Genomic DNA, 17,738 nt, shown 5'->3' with positions numbered 1-17,738 from the left:
GTGCGGCAGAGCCAGCTGTCACGGCCGCCTGTCCCCTCAGAGCAGTTAGCGTGGGATGTTTTTGTGCTTCCACAGTGCTTCGGGAGCCTGCGGCCGCCCCCTGCGACAGTGAGGGGAAGGCTGATGTGGGCACAGTGCCGAGGCGGCGGCAGGCAGCTGTGGCACCCCGGGTCGGCCCTAGCAGGGCCCGCTGCCTGGCTTTCTCGCTGCTGCGCGGAGTTCTGTGCAGGATTTGGGGTAGGTCACGTCGTCTCAAGGGCGCTTTCCCCCAGCAGCAGGGAGCCTGGCTGTGCTTGCTGGAAGGGGTGGGTGGTGGAAGCCGCCTTCCCTGGGTCAGGCTGTCAGAGGAGCTGATCTGGGGAGGAGCAGCCGGCAGCAGGAGGAAGGCAGGGCTCTGGGAGCGCAGGCAGGCTGCCTGGGCTTGATCGAGGACACCCCTGAGAGGAGAGAGATGGAAGCCCGCTACGTGCTTACTCAAAGCCGCAAGCTAGACGCTCCAGCGATCACATAAGCTACAGCCGTGGTACCAGGGCTCGGCTCCGGTGGGCTCCTGCCCGGGCGGCGCGGCCTCCCCTGCTGCCAGCACCCCCAAAGCCGCCCGGGCCCGGCGGGGTGCGGACACCGGCCCCTGGCCCTGCCCGTGGGACCCGCCTACCGGCAGCTGATAGGCCGCCTCCGAACAACACTCAGGGCGCTGCCTCGCCTGATTGGCCGGGCGCCGCCGGGCGCTGTGCCTTGTGGGAGTTGTGGTTTGCTTCTGGTCCCTAGTTGTGGTGCTGTGCGCGCGGGCACTACGTTTCCCGTCAGCCTTTGCGGGCAGTGCGCGACAGCGCTGGGGGCGGTTTGCTCATCCGGGTCCCTTGCTCTCCTACCGGCCCGCCCAATCCGCACGCACCAAGGGCGTGCCCTAGGCGTTGATTGGTTGGTTCGGACGGACGAGCTCTGTTTGAAATCCGTTAACGGCGGCGGGTGGAGGCGCCGCGCAGGGCGGCCGCTGTGCTGAGGTGAGTGGGAGCGGGCAGGTTACCGGGCACCGGGGCCCCCCCCCTCGCCTCAGGGACGCTCCCGCCTTCGGCTTACCTTCCCCTCTTCCCTGGCAGCCGCCCTACGGTAACGGCGGCCTGGGCTATAGCCCTCTCCCGGCATCCGGTCGGGTCTCTCTGGCCGTGAGGGCTATGGCTGTGCTCTGGGCCGGGCCGTGGGCCTGCTCTGAGCTCGGGTATCGGTAGCACGGCCCTGGCTCCGCACACCACCGCGAGGCCGGAGGGGGCGGCTGGGAAAGGGAGGCGGAAAGCGGCTCCGGGCCCTTAGCCTGCGTCCGGGGCCGCTTTTGCTGTGGCCCGAGACGGTGGCTGGAGGGCAGGATCGCACCCGGGGCCCCGTGGTGCGTGCCTAAATCCCCGAGGGCTAATTGCTAACCCCTCGTGGCCGTGGGACCGCGGGAGCCGGAGCCTGGGGCCAGCCCGCCGCGGGGCAGCTGAGCTGCGGGGGGCTGGCGGTGGGCGAAGCCGCCGTGCCGAGGGGCTCCCTCCCTTGGGGTGGGTCCACGGTACCGAAATAAGCCTTACTTCAGTCAGCGCGGACCAGGCTGCCCGCTGTGCTCTGTACTTAGCAGTTCGTTCACACCGGCTGCTCAAAACCTGAAGTGTGCATCTTAACTTTGGAGCTAAGAAAAACTACATTTCTTCTTTTGAAACCAAATCCTGCTTCCTGGGAAAAGGAGGGAAGAAAACCAGGCGAAACCTGGCTTAAGTACAGAAAAGTTAGCTATTTTTACACAGGGCTTTTTTTAAACTAGAGGAGCTCCAACTTATCTAGCAATAAGTTGAGGTTATACCGGCTAAAAATAATTTACTTTTCCTTGAACAGCTATTCTTAGAATGTCCCGTCTTCACATCTTCTAAAACTTGTGGGATCTCATTTACGGAGCATGGGATGTCAGGGCTGTTTATTTTGGGCTGTTGGAAGGGAGGTGGCCCTGGGCCACAGGGAGCTGCTCAGGAGAAAAGCTGCTGCTCCAGCACCTCCCTCCTTTTGCTGTAGGCTACCAACAGCAGGTCGGGGTGGTCTGCGGAGCTCTCTGTGTGCTCACCTCTCGCCTGCCTGGAGTTAAGGCTTTTTCCCCCAATTTGAGTATTTCATGATGGAGCAGCAGCGTTGCCTCTGTTCTGTACCTGGGATGATGAATTCGGTGTTGATTCTGTGCTGTGGAAAAGCACACTTGAACTTTGAGTGAGGGGCACCAGAGAGGAAGGAGAAGCTGAAGATGAAGAATTTGTTAAAAGTGTTCACTTAACCCCGCTCAGGGAAAAGCAAGGATGACTTCTGTTACTGGTTGCTGGCATTGTGCTGAAGGAGTTCCTGTGGTGGCTTTGTGGTGGGATAGCTTCCTAGGAGGCTGTGGTGGCAGGACTGTATCTCTAGAGAGGCAGCTTCCAGCCCCTTGCAATGGTCCAGTTTGCATATTAGCCCATGAAAAGCTTCTGGGAACTTTGTCTGGATTATTGACCCTATAAAAGGGCAGGAAAGCTTTGGGTTGCAGGACAGTAAAGAAGCTGCCAGGCTGAACTAAGCAAGTTGGCTGGTTATTGCAGCGTCCTGTGTTTAAATGGCAGTCGGTTAAAAAGGCACTGGAATTACTGCAGCAAACTGCTGTGCAGTTTCCTCAGCCTTGAGGAAGTGTCTTTTGCTTATTCCCAATTGTCCATCTTGGGTTTTGAGGCATGTGGATCAACTGGCTTCAGATTTATCTGCTAACATAACTCAGAATATCCTTTTTGTGTATCTGGTACTATTTTTTCCCCTTTCCAATCCTGTTAGGATTTAGAGTAATACCTGTAGCTTATGAAGCTCCAGTGGTCTGTTGTGCTAAGTGTCGTCTCAAGTTGGCCAGGGGCTTATCTAATTACGTTGCAAGGCGACAAGAAAGAGCAGATCTTCTCTGCACCTTCCTTCCCTCCATCCCTTACTACTCCCCCATTCTCTCTCCTTCTGACCTCTAATTTCTCATCTTGGAACTCTTTTTCCTCTCTCCAACACAAAGGCTCGTATGGCTGGCAGGGTCCTTTGTCCCAGGCAGTGGGTGCTGTTATTGTAGTGCTTGGTGACCATCAGTCCCCGCTGGGCTGCTGCTCTAAAAATAAGAGGCTCTTTTGGTTGGGTCGTGACTGTGAAGTGCTCCCCTATGACAAGCTTGGTGCCGGGTTTCACATACTGTGGCTAGGCCAGTACTGCGTAGGTCTTGTTGGAGTTACTCCTCTCCAACCTTGTCTGGCCTAAATGTTTTTGGCAAGAAATTAACTACTACATTGAGAAAAAGATGCTGAGCACCTCTGTGATGGAATCGTGTCAGCATTTTAAAGCTAATTTGGATTAGAGCGAGGTGTGAAGTTATTCCGAAATACCTATTGCACTTGCTGTTGGATCAGTCTTATTCTGGGATAGGAATGCTTGTTCTAATTTAGCTTAATCCTTTTTCAAAGCTAACTAATTTAAGCCAGGCCAAGGCACTCTTCTGGAACGTGCCAAAGCGTAGTTAATCAAAGAAACCTGATGTGCAGAGAAACTTGTCGTCCGTTCCTCTTTGTGGGTGCGGCTCTGCTGCTCTGTACAGAAACCATATGGGGCTGTGTAGCACATCTAGGTCAGTGAGGGGAGCAGACCTAGAAAGAGAATTAAGGTTTTAGTTAGACAGTCACTTTTATCAAATGAATTTGGGCTATTTTTGAAAGCGAGAGGACCAAATCCTCCTCCTTTCTTGCATGCGTGGTGGTGTGCGCAGCTCTGCGAACCAGGTGAAAGCTGATCCTGCAGAACGGGAGTGAGGGTTCCCCGGCTGGCTCGCTGCGAAGCTCTGCAAACACTGGCGTCGATACAGAAGGTGATGGATGTGGGAGAGAGCAGGGTTATGCTTTAAATCCATGCTGTAGTTATGTAGGATTACAGTGTGCCTGTCCTGGTAAATGCACACAGTGTCTGATAATTAGGTAGCGTCCCTATTAATGAGAAGAAATTTCTCTTCCTCACTTCTGGTGGAAGAGTGCCGCAGTGGAGAGAAAGAATTTTTGCCTCCTGTCTTTAAAGAAAAGATTGAAATAATGGTGGTTCTGCCATCAAAATCACGATTGGGTGTTTTAAAATGCCTCAAGGGAGTGGGCAGCAGGCTCCGGGCTGTACTTGGCTGGGCCTGTTTTGATTGCAGTGGGTCTATCGGAGTGATAAGTCATCGTAACATTCCTAACTGATGGGAGCTCAGTCCCCAGCTGAGTTGACGGGTGGAGGAGCGAGATGCCTTTCAGTGAACCGCTGCTTCATGGTAAATCCTATCCTGCGCAGGACTCGGAGGGTACGTAGGGGTTTGAAAAGCGGATGCCGTGAGTTCATCTGACTGAAACAGACCCTCTGGAGTTCAGTCATGATAACGTTTACCTCCCCGCTGGCTCTTTCAAGAAGCTTGGAGTATGAAACAGTGGCATTGATGTGCTCCCTTTCTTTTCATAACTATTTGTTTCTGTCTGGGATGGAGGGAGGGGGAGAGAGAAGGGGTTGGTGATGAGGGTGCTGACACTGTGAAAGAATATGGACTTTACACAGTAAAAAGCTGGAAACTGCAGCAGTGTGGCAGTGGACACGAGTAGCTGTGAAACATGATGCCTGGACCTCCGACTCGATGGACTGGGGAGGGCGAAGGGAGAATGCAGATGACGCATTTGATTTTTAAAAAAGTGGATAGTGTTGACAGAAACTCTATCTTGATTAAAGGCAGTAGGAAAGCATTTGATTCCAGCCGTGTCTTGAGCTTGGTTACAGTTGGTTTTGGCTCCGATTCTTCTGTTTGCCTCCCTTGGGTCCTACCCTGACATCTTCACAGTCATGTAGCTGATGCTTCTCTAATGACATTCTTCCCTTTAACTACCACAATTCTGTGCTGGAGAACTGAAGGCTTCTCTGTGCAGGTATCTTCAGGAGGGAGGGCTGGTGATTGTTAACAGCAGTGGTACCTCCTAAATGCTGCTTTAATTTACTCTTGAACATTTTCTTCTTTATGGAGCATACCGTCTGGGTTGAACTATGTGTGGTCTGCCTGGACAGATGGTTTAGGTCTGAGACTTTGTGGATTAAGAATACGCTGCTTTAGAGTTGGTTGGACTCATAAAAGCAAAGTTCAGGTCATTTCCTTAGGGAGTGTTTTATAATGCATCCTCATGGGCTTTGTGTTGCAGCTGTGCAAGGCATCATGAAAGCATGGAAACACCTTTGCAAAAAGGTTTTCTTACCATTTAAGGGTTTATAACTTTGTTGCTGGCTTTATTCCTGTTCGGTTGAGTTTAATAACACCTGTTGACACAGGGACTCTTCCTGCTGTCAGTGCTCTGCTAATTAACTGCAGGGACTGTTCTTGACATGGTCACAGTGCTTGGTTTGTTCACAGCCTGGCCAGCGCAGGGGTAGTGCCGTGGAATGCAGCAAGGGTCCTATGCTGCCCTTCTTCCTACTTTTTGGCCAGTAAGAATACTCTACAGAACTCTCTTCCTGCTTTGGAAATCAATTTACTCTATAGAAGAACATGTTTGTGTCATTAGTTCTTGTTTGTAGCCCTTCAGAGGGAGAAAGGCTGCACTTTGCAGTGCTCTGGAGTCAGCCTCATCATCAGGCTCTTGCTTCATAAATCTGTGCCTGGGTAAGAACTCTGCTGCGCGTGGTGAGGGAGGGGAGGGCAAATCAGTCACTCTCTGGAAAAGCTTTGTACTTTACTCCTTTTTAAAAATACAATTCTAGCACCTACAGGTACAAAGAGAACCTTCAAAATTTGATCTTTTTGATAGCTTTGAACCTGCAAATGTCAACAGCAGTAAAATGTCCCTAGCTTTGCCAGTTAGCAGTAGAATAAAAACTGCATTGCTTATGAGGAATTCTCTCTGAAGGCTGTGAATTACAAGACAGGGAAATGTACCAAAGACTCTCCCAGTGTCTATCTCCAGAAGCCGTGCAGAGGAAGAGAGGTGGAGAATGATTTAGCTGACACCTGCGTTGGGGTTTGGTATAACAGGTGACCAATGCTTGTTGTCTAAAGGGCTCACGGGGACAGCGTGGAGGTGAAGATGTCTCGCCCAGAATCTCGCTATTCCTTTGATGTCCCAAACCCTTGCATCAACTTTGCGACTCTGAGCGAGGATGATGTACACAACGCAGACTCCTGGTTTGGTAAGTTGCTTCCAACTCCTTGATCTGTGTTCTCTTTGGATGAGGGCTTGCTGTGATCCTTGCTTTGAGCCTGGCTTCTGTGCCAGTGGATTAGTCATGTTGTTAATTGCATCACTTATCATGCATGTTTTTGTTTTGTTTTATTTAAACTTTGATTGTCATCTGTAACTTGACAGATGACTTTATTAACCTCATAATGATATTCTGAGGTATTGTTAAAAATTCCTAATGTAGTAGGTACAGTGAAAGTCTCTCTTTCCTCACAGACCAAAAAGCTAATCTGGAGAATGTCCCTCCTGCAGAAAATCTGGCAAAGGTCTCACAGAACAGCCCTGCTTTTTTGAAGTCTGATACTATTCTGTCTTCTGTCACAACACAAGGAATAACAATGAGTAAGCTGGCACGGGGGGAGAGTAAGCTGGTATGGGGGGAGAGAATAAATTTTACCTGCTTTTCACTGGCAAAATGAAAAGGCCTCAGTCTGGCTTTTGTGGGACCATCTTCATATATTGTTGTCTAGCAAGGTCTCGTGTGGTTTCACTTTAGCATTCCTCTGTGTGCGTGTATGTATGCATATGTGTGTACATATATATATGAGCTGACATTTGTCACTGTTCTCAGGTGAAAGCCATGGTGAAGAGGATGGTGAAGCAGAATGTGTGCAGGCCAGTGTGGTTCCTCAGAATATTGTTGGATCCCTGACAAGCTGGAGAGCTGCTGCTCCTGCAGAGGCCTCTCAAAGGTGAAATACTTGTATTCAGTTTGCATGAAGATTGATGATGGTGTAACTAAGCAGGTCCTTGCCCTCAGGATCTGCAGTTCTAGCTGTTCTTGGGCCATCCTATGGGTCTGAAGCTCTTTAGCACTGAGATCATGTATTGAGACAGCTAATCTGCTTGCTAAGCTGGAAGGACAGTCTCTAGGGGTGGAAATGTAATGCGGTGTCTCACATACTTGTTAAATGAGACTCAGTAGCACTAGGAGCTTCTGGAATGTTAGGATATCTGAAACTGAAGTGCCTTATAAAGTTTCTTTGCTTATATATGCCTGAGTTGGGCAGAACTTGTTCTTGATACGAATGCAAGGGGCTCTGTATGCTCATATATACCAAAGAATATTAAGTTTATGGGTTGTTAAACTTAAATAATTCGTACTGCATTTCGATTGTTGTGTTAAACTCACAACTTGCGTAGGGGGCATATTGGAGTTAGGTGATGCACTGATGTAAAAAGTGTTATACAGATTGTGCGTCATCTCAGACCCGTGGGAAAACTAACCTCCATTTTCTGTTCTACTCCAGAGCGGGTAGAAGACAGGCTACAAAGCAGAGAAAAACACAGCAATGCAAACAGCCAGCTAGAATCAAAGTGGAGAGAAATGCTAATGCCTTGGTTAATAAGGAAGATGTTCCACCTCTGAAAAAAATGAGAATGTACGTTATCAAAGTCCTTCTGTTTGGGGCTGGGAAGGGGATACAACTGTTTCTTTGGAAAGGATTTCTGCGTGACTGAGAGGGTTCTCACAGGAAGTTAAGGGGGAGGTGACCAAAACCTGATCCCTGATACTGGTTTTATAAACAAGAAGAAATGGCTGGAAGACCTGAAGGAAATGCTCTTATTTGGAGGTAGAGATGTGAATGAAATAAGCTTGGGTTTCTCAGGCTTCTTACTCCATACTCAGTGTCTGTCAGCTAGCTTTAAATTTGGCTTAACTTGTCCCTCAGGAAGTCATCAGGCAGTCGTAAGCTGTGAAAGAGTTGCAGCTAAAATATTTCTCAAATTAGCTTAACCACTGCGATATCATATGGTGATAAGCTTGAGGTCAGGAAATTGAAGTATGATCTTTCAAACGCTGCTGTACCGATGTGTACTGTAGTTCATCTACCTCCTCAAGAAAAGCCCAAGTTCCAAAACCTGAGTAATTCATCTTCCCTTCTACAGCCTTAGAGTACCAGGGAAAACTAGACGATCTATACCTGGGCCTGTGGTGAGGTAAGGCCAGTCTGGCATACCTTAAACTCAGCAGGTGTTGGGGTGTTATGCACAGTGGTGAGAGCAGCAGGTGATCTTTCATTTAGAGCACAGTTAATTTGAGTGGTTTGCCGTAACAACTTGTTACCTTAGTTCTAGCAGCAAGGAGAAGCTGACAGAAGTAACTACGAAGAGAGAGCCCCTGCAGAATCCTGACCTCTCGCCAGGGCGAGGGAAAAGCAAGCTGACCGTGCCCTCCACACCAACGATGTTAAAGTACGTAGCTTTCTTGTGACTTGTCTTTGCTAATCACAGTTGATTTAGGTGACAGCTCTGGCTAGAGTGTTTTCAACTCCAACTTAGCATGTGATGGTATCACATCTAGTAAACACCGGATCAAGTCAACAATATTAGGATGAAATGTACTTCACCAACTGAACCTGTGCAAAGACAAGCTTTTGCTTTTAATTTGATGAAAAAATTGTTCTTGCTAATGGATGAAGCATGCATACAGCAAAGGTGTATACAGGATAGTACTTAGCTGCCAGCTCTCTTGAGCAAACAAAATCCAAACAGATCTCTTCTAAAGAGTATACATTTATAATGAGTGATGCTCCTGCAATGAAGTCAGAGATAAGCATGTTCCTTTGCACTAACATGGCGCTAATAACCAGTGAAGCGGGAAGGCATATCTCAGTCTTTAACACGCTTCTTGCAGGAGGACCAATCTTTCTGGCAAGGTGAAGAGTACAGAGGAACAGGAGCTGGAAAAGATGCAGCAGTTGCAGCGGGAGGTTATGGAGCTGCGGAAGAAGAACGAGGAGTCTCTGAAAGCAGCTATTGCTGGAGCAGGTGGGCTCTAGCTGAATTGCAGATTGAAGCTGTATGGGGCTCAGCTGGAGAGTGCTGCATATAGCTGTACAAGTACCTTTAAACACAAACATTCCAGATTTTGTAGTAAGTATTAGGATTAGGTAGCTTTTAATGTAGAAGAGTCCCTAAACTGCCTGGAAACAGGTTGGTTTGGTTTTTGTTATGTTTTGAAAGGTTATGGATGAGTTCTCTAAAAACTGCTCAAGTTATTAGAAATTAAATGCTTTTTTCCCCTACCCCACAGGGCTTCCAGACCTTACATGTTCTTTTTCTTTAGGACAACCTGTGAAGAGAACTGTTGGTCAAGTAACAAAGCCGATTGACTTCCACTTCTGCACTGAGAATAGAATTAAACAACATGTGGAAAGCCAGCCTGGGAATGAGTACAAGGAACTGGATTTTGCAGCGGTACTGAGGAAGCATCCTCCTTCTCCGGTGAGAACCAGAGTATTGCCAGCAGCCAGCTGACTGATGCTTGACATCACCTTCTTTTCTGCTTTTTGCAACACACATACTGCCGGTAATCCGCAGAGAGGGTTAGCATAGGAGAGGCAAGCATTGTGCAAACATAACTGTTGGCTCACTGCGTATCTGCATTGCTGCAAGACTCTACAGGACCCTTTTGAAAAGGGCCCTTTGGTGTCAGATCTTCTGGTCCTTACACTTTATGAAGTGGAAGAATAAAGCATGCAGTTTCCCAATATGACTAGCTTGTGCATGTTCAGTCAGTTAAGACTTATCTCTAATGTTAAGTGTTATCTTCTTTTCAATAAGGGGAAGGGACAGATACTGTGAATCAGTGGGGAAAGGAAATGTCATTGAAGCATCCTGTGTTAAATGGCCATAATGACTCTAGTTTTTTGTCTCCAGGGGCGAATGCCGAAGGGACCCACTATCCCCAAACCTTTCAATCTGTCCCAGGGAAACAAAAGAAAACTCGAAGAAACCACATCAGAATACGTGTCCCTTGCTGAGCAGGTAGAAGCATTCCAAAAACGCACACCCTCTCGTTACCACTTGAGGAGCAGGAAATCTGATGAAGGTGAGCAGCCCTGGCTATGTCCAGCCAGGAGGCTGTCCACAGAGATGGTGGCAGAGGAAGAACAATGCTTTGACTACTCTACTGAGCAAACATGCTGTGTCTGTTGCAGGCCTTGCCGTTAACTGGTAGTCTCTGTGACTTCAATTTATAGGCCCAGTTCCAGGAAAGTTGGTGAAGGCTCGGCTTACAAACCCTAAAACGCCAGTGCTTCTAACAAAGCAGCGCTTCAGACCTGTCACCTGCAAAACTACAGCAGAGTTAGAAGCAGAGGAAATAGAGAAAATTCAACAGTAAGTAAAGGTTTACTCTAGTCCTCCAAGAGATAATTGTACCACACTGGAAATATCTTTCAGATGCCAAAATATCACTTCTCAGGAACACATTTTTTGCATAAAAGAATGAGCAGCATAAAAACATTGAGATTATTTTAGCTTGTGCATAATCCTATGGCTCTGACATAGGGATGTGAAAAGTAGCCAATTAATTTTGAAAAAAGTGCTCTTGAGAGTTGCTCTTGGGTTGAGTACAGCTTATGGTTAGTAAAGCAAACCCAGTGTAGCAGTACAGCCTGCATATGCTTCAAAACTCTCCTGTAGTCAAAATTTTGGATTTCCAAGAAAGCAATCCATAAGTTTTTCCTTAATGTCTTGCTATTTCAAAAGCAAAGGAGGAGTTGCTAACTAGAGCTGCACACTACAAAACGTGTGTGGCACAACTGCTTCTGTACCTGACTATTGCTCTCTTGTGCTGTGAGAGAAGCCATTTGCTAGAAGCTGCGCCTTGCCATGTACAATATGTGGTGACTATCTCTGTCTTACCTGTGTAGGTACAAATTCAAAGCACGAGAACTTGATCACAAAATCTTTGAGGGTGGACCACTCCTGCCCAAGAAACCCCCTGTGAAGGAACTCACGCAACCCATTGGCTTTGAGTTGGAAATAGAAAAAAGGATTCAGGAGCGTGAGAGTAAGAAGCAGCAGGAGGAAGAGCACTTTGAATTCCATTCCAGGCCATGTCCAACAAAAATCCTGGAGGACATTGTGGTAAGAAGTTTAGTAATAGCCAGACCTGGGAATTAGGACTGGGGTGGCACTTAGCTTCAAAATGTCCGTAGCTGTGCTGCATTATGTATTTAATAATCTTCAGTAAACACTGTCTGTCATTAGGCAAGAACTGCAATGAGTACATACTGTGCTATGTCGGGTTGTTTCTCTGTAGTGCTTTTTCTTGGCACTTAGACTTGGGTAACTCCTTACTGGCTCTTCTGAACAGGGCGTTCCAGAGAAGAAAGCGCTTCCTGTTACAGTCCCCAAGTCTCCAGTCTTCACCTTGAAAAGCAGAACCCGCATGCCTGGCAGAGATGAAGAAAAGGTAACTGTTGTGAATGGGCTGTAGTCAAGCCTTCTGGCCCCACCACGGTGACTGCCTTGGCCAGCCTGCCGTACCTCTGCCAGTGGGGTGTGATGGTCTGGTTCGGTCAGCCCTTTCCCTCCTGTTAGGCAGTTCCTCCAGTGGTCATCTTTCTCCCTGCCATTCCCTTCTAACAATCTAGTTGCTGCTACTCATCTTACAGAAACTGAATTCTCATACAAATGAAATAACTCAATTTAAACACGAGGGCACTGACTAGGGTTTCCAAGCTGTTGCTGCTATGAATGAGGAAAGTAAACTGCTTAGATTCCTAAAGGACGTTGCCCTTCCCTATTCTGTTATTGAGAATGGCAGATACTGCACGTGACCTTTCTTCTCCCTGCGGTCACTCTAGATCCCTGGAGTTGGGGAGAAGGATTCGGAATGTATCATCTCCTTCTTCCTTTCCCTCTTGTGAAGAGGACATTAAAGAATTACAGTCTAATTTGGATGAGTACTAGAACTGATAGTGGTTTGGAAAGAGAAAGAACTTGCCTGTGGCTCAGGATGCCTGTAAACTGGTACTTTTTGGATTACTAATTTTTTGCAGTGTCCAGGGTGTGTGCCTGATGCTGTTGTGATCCTTATTAAAGGAACTCAAGTATTCATGGCTTTGTTTGGCAGGAGTTGTAGTCTTTCTACAAAAATCTGGTGCTGGGTCAGATCCTAACACTAATATCCCTTCAGGAAAAAGAGGCGGTCCCTGTGATCAAAGCTAACCCTATGCCACATTATGGAGTGCCCTTCAAGCCTAAAATGCCAGAGCAGAGGCATGTGGAAGTTTGCCCCTTCTCTTTTGATGCCCGTGACAGAGAGCGGCAAATACAAAAAGAGAAAAAAATAGAAGAATTGCAGAAGGAAGAGGTAAGAACTAAAAGCTACCTTGGATTCCACTCTTTAAGTAAAAAAAGGTGTGGCAGGACTTGCATCTTGCTGTTGGCTGTTAAACTTCCAAAGCTTCATGCCTTTGAGGAAAGGGCAAGAAATATTTCAAGTTGTCTCTTTCAGGTGCCAAAGTTCAAAGCACTACCTCTGCCTTACTTTGACCATGTTAAGCTGCCAGAAAAGAAGGTCAAAAACCCAACTCAGCCTGAACCGTTCAACCTGCAGATTGATGAACGGGGAGCTGCCAAGCTGCAGAGCTGGAAACAGCAGGTAGGATGAAAGGGTAACAGGTATGACCAGACTTAAAGCAGCTAGTGGAGTTGCGATCGACTTCAGAAAGTGTCCTGCTTGAGCTGAATTGGGATCTGAGTTTGAACAGTGAATTATCCTGTCCTTGGCATGAGGCTTGTGCTATGGGTTAAGGATTGGTGGATTGGGTTTTTTCCTCCCTTTGTGGTAAGTGATGGGATTTACCACAACTGCATGAAGAGCTTTAGAGTATTTTCTAAGCAGCAACTATGTGCAGCTGGATCCCTTTGCTGACCATCTCTGTGCTTGGGGATTTGTTGACATATAAATAATATACTGCTTTTCTCATGTGAAGTCTGTAGTGGACACCTGAAACTTTCTTCGGGCTATTTTTGGCAAAAGCAACTGGCAGACAACAAGTGACACAACTTTTTGGCTTTAATATAATTTTCTATGCAAATGGTTTGATCCAAGTCAAACTGGCTTTTCCAGTGTTGGGCGTGCTGAAGTCTGGGGAGGCGGGGAGATGATCTTGTTATGCTTGGCGCTTGATGGGCTCTTTTCTCTTGCAGCTTAAAGAAGACTTGAAAAGGCAGAAAGAGGCAGCGTGTTTTAAAGCTCGTCCCAACACAGTGGTGTACCAGGAGCCTTTTGTGCCTAAAAAGGAAAATAAGCTGTTATCAGGTGGAGTTACAATTACTTGCTACACAGGCTTGGCTGATAACTCAAACTGATGCAATTAAATGATGTTGAGACTGGCTGTTGCCTCTTTACCAGCACAGCCAATAGTGCTGTGCACTTAACTAATTCCCTAACAGCTTATGTCCCCAGGGAGCGAGCGAGTTTCCTCTCCACTGCCCCCTGTCCTGCACTAACATGGCAGCTGTATTTAACAGCTATGCTACAATTGGCAGATGACTGATGTGTGCTAGCTTGAGATAAGGGTAAATAGTATGCAAGGAGCTCCCTGTAGAGACAGCTGGCATTTCTGCTGCAGCTGTCAGTCTTTTCCTCCCATCTTTAATAAGATGAAGGCATCTACAGGGTACGGTATAGAACTAGCTAAAAACTTGTTTGTACTAACAGTTGTGTACTTGCTCCTTCCTATGAGAACACTCGTGATGGGGTAACGCCTGCATTAACACTGCTCACGTTTGGGCGTGAGGTTTTCTCTTTTCCTGAAGCCCTGAGGTATCTACTAACTACCCTTGCAAGGTGAAGCGCTCCAGAGGGAGGCTTCCATTTGACACCAGTACTGCTCTGCTTTACCTGACTGTCTTCGCACCAATGTTATCTCCTCTATTTCTAAACTTAGAGAGCCTTTCTGGTTCCGTAGTTCCTGAAAGCTTTGAGCTGGCAACAGAAAAAAGAGCTAAAGAGCGGCAAGAATTTGAAAAACGATTGGCAGATATAGAAGCCATAAGGGAGAGGCACCAAGAGCAGGTCAGACAGCGACAAGAGGAGCGTGAAAAGGAAGAAGTTGCTAAGCTAAGGCAAGAACTGGTAAGTGAGCGATTTCTGAACAGGGGCTGTAAAGTAACCCAAAGGGATGCATGAATATACTAAATGAGCTAATGTGAATATTGAGCTGAAATAAGACTGCCTTTTCAAGTTTCTCTGTTGCAAACTGACTTCTCATTAACTTTACAACTGGTTTTAAAAAAAAGAAAGGCAGCTCTGCTGAGATGGCTGACTTTCAGAGCTGTAGACATGTAGTCATTGGAGCAGAACAATCTTTGTGAAATCCACAACCCCAAAGCATGCCTTGCATGTTCCTGGTGGCTCGCTCCAGTGCCCTAGGCAGTCTACGGTCCTGTAGACAGACGCCTGCCTTCATCCCACTGGCGTCTCGCCTCTAAGTTTCAGCTTCACTGTAACTGCAACCATTTGCTTAATTTTGTCCCTGATTAATTTTTTTTTTCCCCCCACAGGTTCACAAGGCAAACCCAATACGCAAATACCGCAGCGTAGAAGTGAAGCCCAGTGATCAGCCACTGACTATGCCGAAGTCTCCGAACTTCTCGGATAGATTCCGGTGCTGATACGCATCCATGTGATAGTAGGAGGGAGAATCCCATCCCTCTCCACTCTCTTGATAGGCAGAGAGGGAACAGTTGTTTTTACATGACTGCTCAGTCTCAATTCCTACACCTGGTTCCATTATTGTTATATTGAGTAGTTTAACTCCACCTGAGGCAGGTGGCTGAGGCACAGCATACAGGCAGTGCCATATGGTCTCCATGGCCTCACTTCACATCTAGACATCTTCTCTAAAGACTAAACCAGATTTTGGTATTGTATACAAATATTGTGTACCTGAACTAAATAAAAATTCCTAACCTGATCGCTGTCTCTTGCTAGTGGGCTGAATCCCTTTCCTGCAGAGGAGTTTTTGGTAAAGGGTGCTTGGTGAACATACAGGGATCTGCGCGTCTGGAAGAGCTGCCTTGTCTTTGTACAGCTAAGTATTGTTTACGAGCGTCTGTTTCTTAGGCTTTTAGTCTGTATTAAGCTTGAATTGTGTTAAGTAATGTGGCTTCTGCAAGCCAGCATATTGCAAGTCTGACCTTTCTTGTTGACGTTTAGATAAGTGCTAATATGAATCTTGCCCACGCTTTTTAAAGTGGCTCCCTGTGTATATTGGAGCATTAAACCTTCTGCTGTTTCATAGCTGAAGTCGTTCTATTTGGGGAACCACTTAACTGGCAAATGACTTGCTGTAAGCTGCCTCCCTGGCTCCTGCCAGCGCTGTTCTTTTGGCTAAAGACGCCCCGTCTCCTAGCCAGCCTAGCGCGGCTAGCAGAACTAAGTATAGACCAAGTGCTCCAATGTGCTAGAGGACAAAGCTTCCAGTGTCCTGAGGAGGTGATCAAATTTAGATTAAAATTTACAAAGAATTATTTATTACCTTATCATTGTGGCGTGATTTCTTACCTTGTAAAACTGTGGTTTAGGCCTTTCCTTGGACTCGTCTTAACAAGGAAGATAACTCCAAAAGGCTGTGTGAGGGCAAGAAGGGGTTAGGGATACACCTACTCCAAGTGATGCTGTCGGATGTCACTGCTGCCCGCTGATGCGCCTGTGTTGTTGTTACCTGTTCTGCTAACTCGGGTGATCCTGTGGTACCCTTTCCTTAGCGGAAAAGGCTGGTATGGCAGGTCACCGGAGCTGTGCTTGAAGCCCTTGGCAGCAAGAATGAGAGCAAGCCCCCTAGTTTGGGCTTGGAAATGCATAAAGCCCTCCAGGCTGGCTTGGCTTCTCGTGGCTGTCGTGACATGGATGCTTTGCCTTTCCTCTGTTGGTGGGTCTTTCACCTTTACTGCTTGTGGAACCTGTGTGAGCTGGGCTGCTCGCTGCTGTTGTGCTGTTTTGAATAGAGAAAAACGCAGGAAACTTAATGTGTCCAGGTAGGACAAACTGTTTCTTGTTTGGGGTTTATGGCAAACATTTGCTTTCATTTCCTCTGAGTTTGGATAACATAGGAGAAGTATTCTTAAAGTGTAGCCTTTTATTCAGGTTTTCTTTTGGGTCGAGAAGAGAGAGAGTTCAAACTTGTAAGGTGTCAGACTCTAGCCAAGGGATATGGTGAGATGTACTGTCTTGTTATCCTTGCCAAAGTGTATCAAGCAATTGCTGGTTTACTCCTAATCCGAGAGAGATGACAGAGGCAGAAAGTCCTCAGAGAGCTGAATTCAAAGACAAACATGATTTGTATGTGAGGATGATGTTTCTGCATGAATTCTCCTGAAAAGTGCAATGCTCAAGGGGTGTTGCTGCAGAACAGCAGCTGCAGCCAGCAGCGAGCAAGCGTTTTGTACGTGTGTGCTGAACTTCAGCGCTTCAAAGAGCGCCTGCCTCAAACTTCTCTGCTTGGATTAAAAGAGAGGAAAAGTCACCCCCACTGAAACATGAGGATTCTATAAAAGGATAAAAACAAACCTATTGTGCAGTTAATAACCAAGGAACTGGAGAACAAGCTGTTTGGAGGAAGCAAAACAGTTCCTGAAAACTAAGATCTGCATGGATCTGACCCAAGGTGTGCAGATCTTCCCAGTCTGCCTTAACCTCATTTCTGTCGCAGTGGAGCTGGTCTGCGTGATCTGCTGGCCGGGGATGTGGCAGGACCTTGAATGTGCAGTCAAGGAAACTTCTGCTGCGGCCTCGAGTGCCAGCTCCTCTGGAGCAGGCAGCGTGTGGGCAGCAGAGCAGCGAATATTTATGGCAAGTCAGAGGAAAGCCTGAATGATGATGAGCTGTGGAAGAATGTAAGGGCAAGCAAGATAACAAGGCTGCTGAGCTGGAGCAGATAGCGATCCCTGAAGGATGGAGCAACTGGATTTCCGTGACAGCCCTACGCAGCCTCTGCTTCAGCCCTGAGGAAGGGTTTGTATGCCTGACAGCTTGTCAGCTTTTCCCAACGGTATCATTGGGTCTAATAAAAGACATTACCTCTTCCTGCAAATGCAGCCTCTTATATTCCTCATACGCTGCAAACTTAGTGAAAGGGAGCCTTGGGCTGCCATGCCCTACAAGGGTATTGGGTGTTTGGCAGAGATCTTGGGATTCTCACAGTGGTCATTAGTGTAACCTGCCTCTTAATTAGGGGGGAAGCGGTGACATGCTGGCAAAACTGCTCTGGGGTGGAAAAATGTGTAAATGACGGGTGTCCTGGAGGAGTTGAATGTCAGTGAGGACGGGGTTTGGTTAAGGCTTCAACAACAATACAGTGGCATGGGATTTTTCCCAGTAGAGTAGAAGTGGGAGAATAAAGTTACAGGTCTGGAGCAGGAGACCAGGATTTAAGAGTGCTGCCTCAGCACCCGCCTTTAGAGTTGGGGGAGGTTGACAAACTGATGTGAAATCTATAATCTTGCCGTGTGGATTTTGCAAAAATGTTCTTGTATTCAAGAACTCCAAATTCATCACGTTTATGAGCGTGCCTGGGCAGCAAGTGGGGCTGGAAGGAGGGGTGATCAAGGAGAGCTGGATACAAAATCTTCCTCTGATGCATTTCTAGTGGAGTTGTCACCAAAGTAATTTGCTGAACTCAGACTAGAGCTGGAACTAAAAGGCAGCCAATGTTTTTCTGGACTTTTATGTTGGAG

The 17,738-nt window shown here is 47.3% G+C and overlaps 1 protein-coding gene across 2 annotated transcripts; it reads left to right on the top strand.

Moving 5' to 3' along the window:
* Positions 1–982: 982 nt before the first annotated feature.
* On the top strand, positions 983–14,958 carry TPX2 (TPX2 microtubule nucleation factor). 2 transcript variants are annotated; one of them, XM_059827189.1, is made up of 17 exons: positions 983–1,004; positions 6,074–6,204; positions 6,471–6,596; positions 6,826–6,946; positions 7,505–7,636; positions 8,328–8,450; positions 8,893–9,026; positions 9,325–9,482; positions 9,918–10,089; positions 10,241–10,379; positions 10,916–11,132; positions 11,362–11,460; positions 12,187–12,363; positions 12,508–12,654; positions 13,206–13,317; positions 13,970–14,136; positions 14,565–14,958. In XM_059827189.1, exons 2-17 carry the CDS (start codon positions 6,102–6,104, stop codon positions 14,673–14,675), a joined length of 2,238 nt encoding a protein of 745 aa, XP_059683172.1. In that variant the 5' UTR covers positions 983–1,004; positions 6,074–6,101; the 3' UTR covers positions 14,676–14,958. The 2 variants fall into 2 exon arrangements, with proteins under 2 accessions (XP_059683172.1, XP_059683171.1); XM_059827188.1 differs by having other exon boundaries at positions 13,949–14,136.
* The last annotated feature ends 2,780 nt before the right edge of the window (positions 14,959–17,738 follow it).

This window comes from Gavia stellata, chromosome 20 (genome assembly GCF_030936135.1).
Source record: "Gavia stellata isolate bGavSte3 chromosome 20, bGavSte3.hap2, whole genome shotgun sequence".
Taxonomy (NCBI): Eukaryota; Metazoa; Chordata; class Aves; order Gaviiformes; family Gaviidae; genus Gavia; species Gavia stellata.
This window is presented reverse-complemented; position numbering and strand designations above follow the sequence as displayed.